The sequence below is a fragment of the Marmota marmota genome, unplaced genomic scaffold (genome assembly GCF_001458135.2).
Source record: "Marmota marmota marmota unplaced genomic scaffold, marMar, whole genome shotgun sequence".
NCBI lineage: Eukaryota > Metazoa > Chordata > Mammalia > Rodentia > Sciuridae > Marmota > Marmota marmota.
Window position 1 is genome coordinate 22,492,992 of NW_026000229.1, and position 15,128 is coordinate 22,508,119.

The following is a 15,128-nucleotide window of genomic DNA, read 5'->3' on the forward strand; positions in this document are numbered from 1 at the left end:
GTTGCTTTGGTATTGGCTTTGTCTGAGGTACACAATTGCCTCTCTGGAGTTATGCAAAATTAGAATATAAAATATGTTATTTTGGAGCATATGCATAGATGCATAGGAGCTACTCAGTAAATATTTTTGAGTGTTGTTACACATCATATTATTGTGTTATGGTTAACAATGCTGAACACATATTTCAAGGGCAAAGACTGGTTCTTATTTATTCTTTATCCCCTATTGCCAAGCACGGTGTGTAACCTATAGTAGGTTCATAATAAATGATTGTTCATAAAGGAAGAGTTAATGACTTCAAGGGAAATAGAGCAAAGATGCCAATTGCCTCCCCTTTTATACATAACCCCTTGTGTTTTTGCCCTCTCCTTTCCCCTCTTTCTTTTCACCTTCTCCCTTCCTTCTAATAAGGCGTTGTGAGGCATTTAACTGACCTTAATTCACCTTTTTAGAAGATATATCTTTCATTTCTTCTCTTCACAAAAATGAAAAGTGACATTTCTATTATAAAGAAATGGCCTAGGCAACTTCTGGAAAAACTCTAGTAGTTAATCAGTTACTTTTTATTTAAATACATATGCTTAATGCTGAGTTACATTGTAAAACTTCCAGGCTGATTTATGGTCTCAGTCTGCCTTAATTAACATCGATTCCAGGGGAATAGTAAATGGGAATGGCCTTCACAATTGAGGCTGAACAATGAACTCTCTGGGTGTTGTCCAATTTGTAACATGATTTACATGGAAGCAAGCCCTTCCTTTCCCGGGGTTATCCCTTTTTCATCTGGTGTTTAGGACGGGTTATATATAATCCATAGATAGGAACATTTGCTGTCAAATACTTTTGCTGATTTAGAGCTAGGCCACAAAATGGTCACTATTAATAAAGAAGGAGAAAAAAACCTAACCTGAGACTTTGCAGGGATTCCAGGTTCTTGCTATGTGTCATCGCTTGTCCAGTCTGTGGCGGTTTTACGAAGTGACCATAATGAAAGTCAGATTAAATGCACAGAATATATACATTTAATCAACAGCCATTGGAATCCGTGGTGCTGGAAGAGTTATAAAAGCCCTGTGAATGCAAATTTATTGCAAAAGAATCCAACGGGTGGGGGAATGAATGTCTGCTGAATGGTACTACCTGACACGGGACACCAAAAAACTTTCCAGAGTGAGTGATTTAAGTGTAAGGTTTGGCTTGTAAAGCTGCCAGCTGCTTGGTTTCAAAACTTGAAACATTTCCAAAACATTGGATGAGGCACTTTATATGTTCACTAGAGTAAATACTCCGGTTTTACTGCCAATTTAAATGTGCTCAGTTTACAGTAATGAGCTTGTATAGGCATTACCTTGTTTATAGAAAGTGGAACAGGAAGAAATGAACATTAACCATTACCAGTAGCAATTCCCATTGCCTTCTGCCACAACACTGATGGCAAGTTTAGTTTCTTCCAATTTGGGAATATGTCACAACTGACATTGGTGTGTACTTGGCTCCAATGCCATGTTGCTTCAACAGAGCAACAGATGCTGTAATTCACTGTGCCTCTGTCAAGGCTGCTCATTCAAGTTGACTGCTTCTTACTATTTTTCCTAAAACAGATGTCAGTAGCACAGATGTGGGAATTGTGGGACAATAGAATAGGTAGGTCCCAGATTATACATGATTGGGTGTGTTTTAGCTAAATCTGTTTTCTACAAGTGAATGAAGCACAGAGTCATTTATTTTCTCTTCACTGTTATTTATATGTTTTAGTATAAATCTTTGTTTCTTGGGATGACTAGTACAGGAACCTCTTTGGCCCTCTTAACCACTGGGAGCATACACTAGAGATAGGCAGATATGTTTAGAATGAAAGACATAATTTACTGGCTAAGAAAGAAAATTCAAAAATTTAAGGAGACCCTAGTAAGCACAACTTCTAGAAGATAGTAAACACTCAGAAGATACTATTGACAGATATTAAAAATGAAAGAAAGGAGGGAGGGAAAGGGGCGTTAATAAGAAGAAACCATAGGAATCCATATCTTTATTTATTTATTTACTTTTTCAGTACCAGGGATTGAACCCAGGGGTGCTCCCACTGAGTTACCTCCCCAGCTCTTTATTTAATAATTTTTCAAATTTTGAGAGAGGGCCTCACTAAGTTGCTACGGCTGGCCTTGAATTCTCCATCCTTCTGTCTCAGACTCCCTAGTAACTGGGCTTATAGGCATGTGTACCTGCCTGGTGAAGCCCATGTCTCAGAACCTTTTCCCTTAGGTATATATACTTAGGAATATCAGGATATTACTTACCAAGGAATACTGCACTCTCCTATAGTACAGTTCCCTCTCCATTGTGTAAGATAGTGGCAAAACACAGAAATTGATCAAAACCAAGAGCATGATCTTATGTATCTGCAAATAAAGGATTCTGATAGCCCAAGGATGTGACTGTCAAGTTTTTTTTTTTTTTTTTCCATGCACTGATTACCTTATTTTGTGGCTGGCTTTGCTTTACTGCTTTTCTAACAGTATTTCTATGGTGAAAAAAAAAGAAGAAAAAGAAAATATAGCTAATTATTCAGCATTGCGTATTTCAAAATACCAAATGTCTCCATTTTTAGCTTTCACGAAAGGTGAAAATTTCTCTTTGCCCTGTCATGTTCTCTTTTCCCTCTGACCCCCCCCCCACCTCCCTTATTCTTGGTTCCCTTCTCACTTTATTGTTTCTCTTCTGTTCTAACAGAATTGTGTATTTTTATCAAAATTGTTGTTCTCTTTTTCAGTATTTTCCTTATCTTTTAAATCTTTTCTTCCTGCTTTCTCCATAGTATTTTCACTCCTTTTTACCACTACTCTTCATAGATGTTGACTACTTTATGTTAAACTTTCTTTTTTTTCCTGTTTTCTAGTGTGTTCCTACTGTCTGTGACTTTGCTTGACCACCTTTATGCGTTAGATTCTGATTATTTCTCTCATTTCTTAAGGATTTTCATGATTTCTGGGCCTTGCTTGCCTGAAGATTTTATGCTTACTTTCAGGACAGTGTTGTGGTAGAGGCTGGTGTTGAGAAGCCAGGGGCAGCTCAATCTTTTGAGCTTTTTGTAAGGTCAAGGGACTTGTAGAAGGGAAGGAGAGAAGCTCAACTTCGTTTCTTTCTTCTCTGTCACACTTCTTAAACCAGGGTATCAGATGATCCTCAGAGAAGAGCCAAAGTCAAGGAAGAGAGGCTGATAGGGCAGCTGAAGCATTTTATTAGGGATAGAGTTTCTTTCTTCTACCCTTCCTGTTCCCTACCCCAGACTGGACTCCCTCATTGTTTGTTTCCCTGAAGTGTTCGTCTAACATGTCAGCCACACCACACCAATCCCTCCCTTCTCTGAAGTGATCTCCTGTGATGCTTATCTCTACCATCCATCTTGGCACTAAATCAGAGTATACAGCATTATTTAACTTTCTTGAAAGTAATCTTATCTTTGAAACTTTATTATAAGTTCCAGAGTACACATCTTCTGTGGATTTTTCAGTAGTACCTACAAGCATTTCCATGCTTGGAGTAGCCCTTTAATAATCATTTCATAGTTGTTGTTTTCTGTGGAGGTAAATTTCTACTCAGGGATATTCCTTTCTTTCTCAGTTCTAATTTATGCTATTTGTATTCTATCAACCTGCCTCACAGCAGGGGAGTATGTGGAAAGTAAGTTTTTCAGGTCCCTTATTCTTACAAATTTGTTGCATTGTGACTAGAGTCTAAAACTCCTTTGGACTACCACTTCTGAAACTTTATATTTTAAAATGTTAATAGTTGCTGCCAAAGGTGCTGGACAAGATTCTTCATTTTGGAAGTAAACTAAACAATATAGTCTAAAGATTCCTTCTGTCACTATGCAACTGTCTTGAATGAGTATATATGAATATGTATGTATGTATGTGTATGTGTGTTTATGTATTTAAAGTTGGTTTTCCATTGATTTGCTGATAGTGTGCTGACTGTATATTGATCTTGTATTCTAAAACTTTGCTAAATTTACCCATCCAGCATTTGGTTGATTTCTTAGGAATTTCTACATGGACAATCATGTCATCCTAGAGTAAAGACAATATTCTTTTATTTCTAGCCTTTTTGCCTTTTATTTATTTTTCTTATCTATATTGATAATATTAAATATTAAACTATTAAATATAAATAATGAGGTCAGTTCTTTATATATATATATATATATATATATATATATATATATATATAACTTTTATTGTGTTTGTTAATTAAGACAGTGAACTGAAAATGAATAGGGAGATGAAGGAAAATATGAAAGTTAGATCTTCTCTAAAGGGAAATATGCCAATCACCAGTTGTAGGAATTGTAAATATCCATCCAGCATCAGCACAGTATACATTCTTCTCAAGCTCACATAGAACATCACCAAGGTAGACCACATGTCTATGAGACATACCTTAACAAATTTAAAACAGTAAAAATAGCACAAAATATACTCTCATACCACAATGGGATTAAATTAGATCAGAAAATAGCTGAAAAATTCCACAACATTTGGAGATTAAATAACATACTTCTAAAGAATAAGTCTCAAGAGAAATAAAAAATATTTTTAACAAAATGAAAATGAAATATCAAATTTCATGGAATTCAACTAACAAAGCATTTAGAGAGAATTTTATAGCATTGAATGAATATATTAGAAGAGAAAAAATGTTCTAAGCTGCACTCTAGGAAACTAGGAGAAAAGTACAACAGAGCAAACAGAAGAAAATAATAATTATAGCAGGAATCAATTTAATTGAAAACAGGAAAACAAAGAAAATCAATAAAACCATAGACTGGTTAAATTTGAAAATAATAAAATGGCTGAATATTTCAAAATACACTGTATTGTCATGTATATCTAAAGACCACAAAGAAAAAATATGAATGGTAAATAAAATAAAATTGCTGAACATCTAGCCTGACTAACCAAAAGGGAGAGAGAAAACACAAATCACTAACATCAGAAATGAAGAGAAGCCAATACTGCTACTGCCATGGACAGTAGAAGAATAATAAAGGAATATTATGAACAACTCTATGCCATTTTTGATAATTTAGAAGACATGGGTAAATTCCTTTGAAGACACATTTTACCAAAATCTAAACAAAGAGAAATAGATCATCTCAATAAATCTACATCTATTCAAGAAATTCAATCAATAATTAATGACCTTCCAATAATAAAAGCATCACATAAAGATGGTTTCACTGGTAACTACTACTAAGCATATAAATTTTCTATGATATCTTTCAGAAAATAGAACCAGAAGGAATACTAATTCATTTTATAAGACCATCATACCTTAATGCCAAAACCAGACAAAAACGTTATAAGAAAGGAAAACTGCAAATTAACATCTCTCATGAACATAGATGTGGATATACCCAGCTATAATCCCAGAGACTCCAGAAGCTGAAGCAGGGAGGATTGCAAGTTCGAGGTCAGTCTTTGCAATTTAGGGAGACCCTATCTCAAAAACAAAAACAAAAACAAAAGGCTGGAGATGTGGTTGGTGGCAAAGGGCCCCTGGGTTCAATCTCCAGTACCAGAAACAAATAAAAAAAGATGCAAAAATCTTGAACAAAATAGCAAATTGAATCTAATATTGTATAAAAAGAATGATACAACACAAGTGAGTGAGATTTATTCCAGGTACACCAGACTGATTTGACATTCAAATTTCAATTAATGTATTTCATCAATATTGCTGACAACAGAAAAATCATGTGATCATGTCTCTACATGCAAAAAACCCCCAGCATTTGACAAAATACAACACTCTTTTGTGATAAAACAAAATAAAACCTCTTAGCAAACTAGAAATTGTGGGTGATTTCTTCAACTTGATAAAGAATATCTACATAAAGATCATCTACATCTAACATCTTACTTAATGAATGAGAACTAAATGCTTTCCCTTGAATATTAGAACAAGATATCCCCTCTTGTCACTCCTATTTTCCCCTCTTGTCATTCCTTTTTACATTATCATGGAAGTCCTCATTAATGCAGTAAGTCAAGAAAAATAAATAACAGGGTACACAGACTAGGAAGGAAAAAATAAAATCATCTTTGCCTATGACACAATTATGTATGTTGAAATCCCTAGGGATTATAGCAAAAAACAAACAAAAACAACTCCTTGGTACAATGAACCAAAATGCATTCTGCTGTCACTTATAACTAATTAGAACAAATAAAAAAAACTTCTAGGATAATAAAAGATTGTAGCAAAGTTTCAGAATACAAAGGTAATATACAAAAGTTATTTACTTTCCTATATAACAGAAATGAATGATTGGAATTTGAAATAAAAAACACAGTACCTTTTACATTCCCCCAGAGAGAGCGAGAGCAAAATCGAGGGAGGGAGGGAGGGAAGGAGGGAGGGAGGGAGAGAGAGAGAGAGAGAGAGAGAGAGAGAAAGAGAGAAATAGGGATAAATCCATTAAAATATGTACAAGATATTAATGAGGAAATCCAGAAAATTTAGATGAAAGAACTCAAAGGAGATCTAAATAAGTGGAGAGAGAATTCATGGAGGAAGATTCAGTATTATTAAGGTGTAACTTCTTCTCAACTTGAGCTGTAGTTTAATGCAATCACAATAAAAATCCTGGTAAGTTGTATTTTGGATGTCAGCAAACTTACTCTAAGTTTTGTATGGAAAGGCAAAACTCCCAGAATAACTAACACAATATTGATGGATGAGAACAAAGTTGGAGGACAGACATTACCCAACTTCAGAACTTACTAGAAAGCTACAGTAATCAAAACAGTGTGGTAGTGACAACAAAACAAAATGAAACAAACAAACCAGTTGAATAGGGAGAAAACAGCCAAACAAATAGTTAACTGATCTTTGACTCACAAAGCAGCATTAACATTAATGGAGGCAATAATTTTGAACACACAGTACTGATACAACTAGACTTCTACAGACCAGTGAGTCAAAACACTGACCTTACACCTTTCACAAAAACATTAACTCAAATGAATCATAGACCTAAATGTAAAATGCAAAACTATAATATTTGTTAATGATAACATAGGAGAAGAATCTAGATAACCTTATGATTGGCAACGTAGTTTTACAGTGCCAAAAGCCTGACCCAGGGAAAGAAACTGATAAGTTGGACTTCTTAAAATTAAGAATTTTCGATCTGTAGAAGATAATGTTAAGAGATAAGACAAATTACAATTGTGAAAAAATATTTGCAAAACATACACCTGATGAAGGACTTTTATCTTAAGTATACTACTGAGTTTTTAAAAACTCACCAGTAAGGAAGGAAACAACCCAATTAAACAATGGACAAAAAAGTATAAATAGACACCTCACCAAAGAAGATATGCAGACAAAAAATAAGCATATGAAAAGATGGCATAAGAGAATTGCAAACTAAAGCAACAAAGATACTTCTACATACCTATTAAAATGACTAAAATCCAAAGGACTAACAACACCTAATACTGATGAGGATGTGGAGCAAAAGGAGCTCTCCTTTATTGCTAGCAAGAATGCAAAGAAAGTCTAACAGTCATTTTGGAAAACAATTGGGCAGTTTTGTACAGAGCTAAGAATAGTATTAATGTATGATCCAGCAGTTACTCTCCCAGGCATTTTACCAAAATAAGTTGAAAACTTATGTCCATACAAAAACTTGCAAATCAGTATTAAATAGCAGCTTTATTCATATTTACTCCAGACTGAAAGCAAACTAGATTAATCAGGGTTGTCCTTTAAAAGGTGAATAAACAAACTGTGTTACATCCATATTATAGAATATTATGCAGTATTTTAAAAATGAGCTATCAAGCCATAGGAAGACATGGATGAAATTTAAGTGTATGGCTAAATGAAAGCAGCCAGTCTGAAGAGGCATTAATAATCTATTCCATGATTACAACTAATTGACACTCTGGAAAAGGCAAGACTATGTATTAGTTTTTGTCAGGAGTTTAGGAGAAGGGTGGAGGGTTGAGTAGGTGGAGGACAGGATTTTTAAGGCAGCAAAGCGACTCTATATTATGCTGCAACACAAAGAGTGAAGCCTAGTATAACTGTACCACTCTAATGTAAGATATTAATCATAGAGAATAATGATGGAGAGAGAGAACGAGATACGTGGGAACTCTCTATACTATCTGTTCAGTTTCCTATAAATTTAAAACTGTTCTAAAAATTAAAGTGTATTAATTTTAAATGCCAAAAGAAATGGCTTGGCAGTTTTGAAAAGGAACAAAGCATAAGTTTTAGAAATAAGAATATAAACATTTTAGATCTAGGTAAAGTGAGAATTAGTGAACTGGAAGAAATTCTTTGACTGCAGCGCAGAGAGAAAAGGAAATAGAAAACATGAGTGGTAAAAAGACATTAAGCATTGACTTAAGTGTAATGATTGGAGTTCTTGAGGAAGAGAATAGAATTTTATTTAAAAAAATAAAGATTAAGAATATTCCAGAATTTAGACAAAAATTCATATATACTGTAAGCATAGTGAATAGATATCAAGATAAATAGAAACAGAATTATTAGACATACTGTGATGAAATTTAAGAATACCAAAGAAAAAGGCAAAACCTGAAAAGCGAAAGATAGAAAAGGCAAATCACTAAGTCATCAACAAATAAATGATTAGAAGCTTCTGGCAGATTTATTATAAGCATCACTGCAAGATAGAAAATATTTGAATCATAGCTATAAAGTGCTGTGAAAAAATTACTGACTACCTAAAACTGTGTAACTCATCTGGAATATCTTTTGAGAATGAGGGTGCAATTAAATACATGATCAGGAAAACAAGAATTGATACATTACCCCAAATTATCAAATGAGATTCTAAGGATTAATCTGAATAAAAATTTAAAAACCTTTTTTAAAATAAGAAGTCATTTTATATATAAAATAAAACTTTAGTAAAACAAACTTCTCGGAGAAGAGTGATTGGATTTAGCATTCTGAGGCCATTGTGTTGTTTGGGAGCAGGGTTAAGGTATTGATTACCTTTAGATTTCAGGTTGTTAAACATGTATGATAAAATACTATGGAAAAACACTTAAAGAATATTAACAGTATGCAACTTCCAAAGGAATAATTAAATTATAAAATAAACACCAACAACCTACCTTAACTAAAAGAAGCAAGAAAGGAGAAAATAGAAAGTAAAATGAGGGAAGGCACATAGCATCATTTCCAAAAATAACACATGTCATAATCATAATAAATTCAAATGTGTTAAACTCACTAGTTAACAGACATTTTTATTATTAATAAAATACAATCTAAGGCTGCATTATTTACATCAAAATAGTAAAGACACAGTTGAGAACAAAAGGATGGGGAATGATACATGAGGCTTAGAAAAAACTTAGATAGCCAAAGCTAATACAGGTTAATAGCTAATGCAGGTATTCCTTATTGCAGATTTCAGAGTTTTTGAGATTTTGAAATATTTTATAAACTTTACTAGTTGATTTTTCTAATCCAAAAATCTGAAATCTGAAATGCTCTAGAATCTGAAACTTTTTGAGCATTCATGTCAGCATTTAGTAAGTTTTAGATTTCCAAACATTTCAGACTTTGAATTTTCAGATTAAGAGTGTTCAGTCTATATTAAACAAAACAGGCTGTAAGATCCAAAGTTTATTGTAATAAAGAGGGTAATATTATATGATAAATAGTTTACCAGAAAAATCTAATAGTTACAAACATATTCCTTAATAAAATTGCTTCACATTTATAAAGATAAAACAATGGAGCTAAGGTTTATGCTGACAAATCCACCAAACCAAAATGAGAAATTCCAACATAGCTTTCAATTATCATAGAACAAGCAGATAAACTATTTAAAAATCAAGATGACTGAACAGTATATTTTACAAGATTGATAAAACAGGTACCTGTGAAAACCTGCTCTAATAATTAGTATATTAGGGAAAGAAAAGGGAAATATCTAAGAATAAATAAATGAAGAATCCAGTCTAGTGGGTACCTCAAGTAGCAGTGTAGATCAAGCTGGAAGAAAGCATCAGGAGGAATACACAAGTAACTACAATTATGCTACTAACTTGAATGGTGTGCTCATAGGGTTTTAATATGATGAATCTTAACATTTATGTTACATACATCCTTTATATTAAATACAACATGATATAAGAAATATTTGTTACCCAAATGTAGTCTTCATTCTTCAGTGTTTCAGATTTTATCTTGGCCCAGGAGGTATTGAATTTCTAATCTTATCAGGAAAGATGTTAGACAGTGATTCATGTCCTCTACCAGCAGACATTCCATTCCAGTTAACATTAAGTGCCTACCACATCCATTATGTCTTTTAATACCGACAACAACCCATAAAATGTCAATGAACAGTTCTTCACAACCATGGAAAGAAAGTTAGGTTTATGGGCTAATTTGTTCTATCCTCTCAGAAATCTAGAGTAGACAGGTACCTTCTTTCATGAGCCATGTGTTTCTTTTGCTCTCAATTACAGCATTACAGAATCATACAATATTATAAGCGAATACTTGTATATTTTACAAATGAAGAAACTGACCAACAGTCCGACCTAGGGTCACAAGTCTTATGTACTTTCAAAGAGCTCTAGAGTAGAAAAGTCCATGTTTTTCCTTATGCCTTTTCTGAAGTTCGACAAGCTGAAAAGCAGATTTTTCATTTTTCATACTGACTTTACTAAGCCTTTAAGTTGAAATAATAGGTAAATATTTAAATGAATAATTTGACAGCATTGGGCCATATTTTAAGGTAGATCTTGAACTCTTTATTTCATTTTACACAAATCCGTGTAAAAGAATTTTTGTACAAAAAAAAAAGTATTGCTCCTCATTTTTTCATTTAACAAATTTGTTTGGGGCCTTTATTGTGTGAAAGACATTAAAAGATGACACTAGTTTTTATAAATTCTTATTTTTATTTTCATTTTGAAATAATTTCAGATTCACAAAATATTGCAAAAAATAGTACAAAGAAATCTCATATACCTTTCACCCCAGTGCCCTTATATAACTATAGTATGGCAGTAAAAATCAGGAAGTAACATTGATACAATATTATTCTCTAACCTAAACCCCTTATTCAAATTTTACCAATTGTCCCAATAATATCTTTTATTTTTTTCTGGTCCAGGAGCTCATACAAGGCTACATGGTTTATGTCTCACAAACATCCTTTAATTTGGAACAGTTTTAAAAGGTTATCTTTCATGACCTTGGCACTTTTAGAATATGGGCCAGTTATTTTGTAGGATACGTTTTAATTTGGATTTGACTGATGTTTCCTCTTGATTAAAATGAGTTATGCCTTTTGGGTAAGAATACCACAAAAGTGATGGATGTCTTTCTAGGTGTATTGTATCAGGAGCACATGATGTCAATTTTTCTTATTATTAATGATGTCAACTTTGATCACTTGATTAAGGTGATGTTGGCCAAATTTTTCGAATGTAAAGTTATTATGTTTTTTCGTTTGTGATTAGTGAGTATCTTGAGGGAAATTATTTAAGAGATTACATGAACATCCAGTTTTTCATTATACTTTTTCCCACTAATTTTGCCATCCACTGATGATTTTTGCCTATAGCAATTATTATTGTAGTGTTTGACAAATGGTGAACAACAAATTCCATTATTCTTTCATATCTGTTAAGTGGTGATTTGCTATGAAGAGCTATTCCTTATCCCTATTTGTTTAGTTATACATTTAAAAATTATATCATTATGAACTCAGACACCTTGTCATTCTATGGGTAAGCATCCATTGCTATAATTATTTATTTTGTGGTTTAAATTATCTTAGTATTAGCCATTGGGGAGCCTCTTCATATTGATTCCTGTTTCCTTTTATTCTGTCCCCATACACTTTTGGTCATTAACTCAATTTACTGCATCATAGTGTTCCAGGCCTGATTTTGTACTTTTCCCTGCTAACTTCCTTGAGATAAACCTTTCTCCATGGAGGCCTGGTCAGAGAAAAATGACAGAACTAAAAATTTTTTAAATTGCCCAGAGAAGTTGAAAATGTTCAAGTGGACATATTTATTATCTGTACTAACAATGTTGTCAGCACAGTCATTTTTTTAGTATGATGTGGTTGGGTCTACCAAAAATAATAACAGTGAAGAAATCTTAACATTTTGCATACTAGGAAAATTAACCATTATATCCTGAGATACACAGAGCTCTATTTAATGAAATAGTAAAGAATGTAAGACCTGGGAGGACCGAAACTATCTTAATCATCTTTGCCTTTCCTTTGTCTAGAAATACCTGAGTATCTATTGAGTAAATGAAGGTGTCATATTAAGCATGTTTATAATCTGTATAAACTATAAAATGTTACACAACTACAAGACCATTGTTTTTGTGCTTAATATGTTTGTATTAAGTACTATGCAAATTTAAGTTATTTTATTTCCCTTTATCTTAAAAAACATTTAGAAAAAGAAAACTTTAGTTTAATTAGTGCCTTCTTCCACATAGGCTCATTGTTGTATCAAATTGAGGAGAAAATGTGAAAAGAAAACCTTGGGATGTTTTCTATAATTTGGTATTTAGAAGTGTAGATTTATACTTATTAAGCCTCATTTGTGATTAGTAAAAACAAAAAGAAAATTGGCAGAGAATAATAATTCAATTTGTCATTTTGTTTGTCCTAAATTAGTTGGCTGACTGGTTCATAAGTTTAGAAATTTTCATTTTGGTGCTATAACTTTTATTAAGTAAAATATCTTTAGATGTTGTGTTTTCATAGTCCAAAAATATTAATTTGGATTTCTCTTAGAATCAACAAAAAATCTTTAAATATTTCTTTGCCTAACTTTTCCCTTATACTTTAATGCATTTGTTAAATTTTTTTGAGAAATTGGCTTGAGTAAATTCCTAAATCATTAACCTCTTCACCATTTTAATATAATCTCCATTTCATAAATAAGAAAATCACTCTTCTTGAGAAATCTGAGAGAGACCTATTTGAAAGTTATAACTCCTTTTCCTTTGCTAACCCATGTAGCCTACACTTGAAGAGAAAGAAATCCCACTTGGGTTTATATGTGTAATTTGTTTAACTCACTAGTTAGTTTGGCCAGAGTCACTTCAAGATCCAAGCATTAGGTGCATTCTTATTCCAGCACCATCTTAAAAGTCATTACCCTCTGACAGAGAAACTGGGATCTAAGGCACGATGACTGTTGCTTTGATCCACAGAGCTTGGACTATCAGTAACTGTTTTCTTAACCTCTTAATGTGTGGTTTATATGTACATAGGACTCTTGCTTTCCTAAGCTTATTTGTCTCTTATTAGTGGACATATTCTCTAAAGGTAAGAAATGTATTTAGTCTCTGGATGACATTGAAGCAAAAATATCATAGAAGAAATTCCTGAATTAGGGGTGGGGCTGGATTGGATACTGTTTAGGGTGTCTCGTAGCACTTCAAATCCCACACTTCTACTATACACCAACAAGAATACAGAACTTGTATTATTGCCATGATATTTCCATACTTCTTGGCCATTACCTGACTTCTGATCACCCATGTCACAAATCCCATTCTGTGTCTCTTCTTTTAGATCTTTATTAACAATGAGTGGCAGAACTCAGAGAGTGGAAGAGTGTTCCCTGTCTATAATCCAGCCACAGGAGAACAAGTATGTGAAGTTCAAGAAGCAGATAAGGTATGTCTTTCTTAAAAAAAAAAGATTCCCTATGCAGTAGCCACTGTCAAAAGACAGAGTAGTAAGCATATCCTGTCCAGATGCCATCATTGACATTCAGGAGTCACTTTTTCCATGAACGATGAGGGTTTATCTTTTATTTGGAGTGTTTTTTTAATTCAGCTGTGCCCCTTCCTCTCTAACAGGCAGATATAGACAAAGCAGTGCAGGCAGCCCGCCTGGCATTCTCTCTTGGTTCCGTGTGGAGAAGGATGGATGCTTCAGAAAGAGGACGTCTGTTGGACAAGCTTGCAGACTTGGTGGAACGGGATAGGGCATTTCTTGCAGTAAGTAATCTAAGAAAACAGGAAGTCTTTACCCTAGATTTACCATCCCACTGGAATTTGTGTTCCTTAGTTTTTCTGAAATTATGCCGTAAAGCAGACATCGGGGGAAACCCAGGGAATGCTTAGACATATTCAAGTTTAGGGAGCAAGTGGGGAGGTGGAAGATCAGCTGAGTGTCTCTTCTCACTGCATTTTTAAGAAAAACAGCATTCTATGACTAGTAAGGATCTTCCTTTTCCACATCTCCCACTCCTTGATAAACAAAGCAAAAAGCATAAGGCAATAGGAGAGTCATTATTTCATTAAATAGAGCTCTGTATATTGGTGCTATAACTTTTATTGAGTAAAATATCTTTAGATGTTGTGTTTTTATAGTCCAAAAATATTAGTTTGGATTTCTCTCAGAATCAACAAAAATCTTTAAAAATTTCTTTGCCTAACTTTTCCAGGCTGCTTGCACAAGACCAATACCAAATGATTCTTTGGAAAATCAGAACTAGTTTTTACCCGTTTAGCAGTAACCCCCCTTGACTAGAGAATCCTTCAAAAGCAAAGGACCTCTCATACTTTCTGCTCCATTTTCCATGCCATTTTTCTAGAGCCAAGAGAAAGGAGAGACAGTAGGCACAGCAGCTTTTGTTCACTAGAATAATCATTTTCCTCACATAAGAAGCTGCTTTTTCCCTGGTGGGTTTTGTTGCTACTATTTTCTTAAAAATAAAAGTTATCTTAGAAAACACGAACCTTTTGGAATCTGGAAACACTAAGGAATGTGTACACAAAATGCCAGGGATCTCCCCCTGAATGGCCCACAGTTAATCAATTAATATTTAGGGACTCCTTATCCAGGGCCTTCAAGCCATAGTACCATATCCTTCCCTTGGCTTGGGAAAACAGATTGCTGTTGGGACTTGTGTCTTGGGAGGGAAGCTTTAATACCCTTCCTATGTGTCCCTCCTACAATGGCCCTTTACTTTACCCTCAGGGATCTCTTCAGGGTGTCGAAACAAAAATTATTCCTTTTTGGAGATGGTTTTGGACTATGGCTATGTAACATTTGTCTATTAAAATATTCA

General features: G+C 33.7%; 1 protein-coding gene across 1 annotated transcript in view; it reads left to right on the forward strand.

The window, feature by feature from the left end:
* Positions 1 to 15,128, forward strand: part of Aldh1a2 (aldehyde dehydrogenase 1 family member A2) — an 89,312-nt gene that overhangs the window by 24,984 nt on the left and 49,200 nt on the right. The window contains exons 2-3 of the mRNA XM_015480609.2: positions 13,622 to 13,726; positions 13,912 to 14,052. Coding sequence (XP_015336095.1) covers positions 13,622 to 13,726; positions 13,912 to 14,052 — 246 coding nt within the window. The remainder of the gene's footprint in view (positions 1 to 13,621; positions 13,727 to 13,911; positions 14,053 to 15,128) is intronic.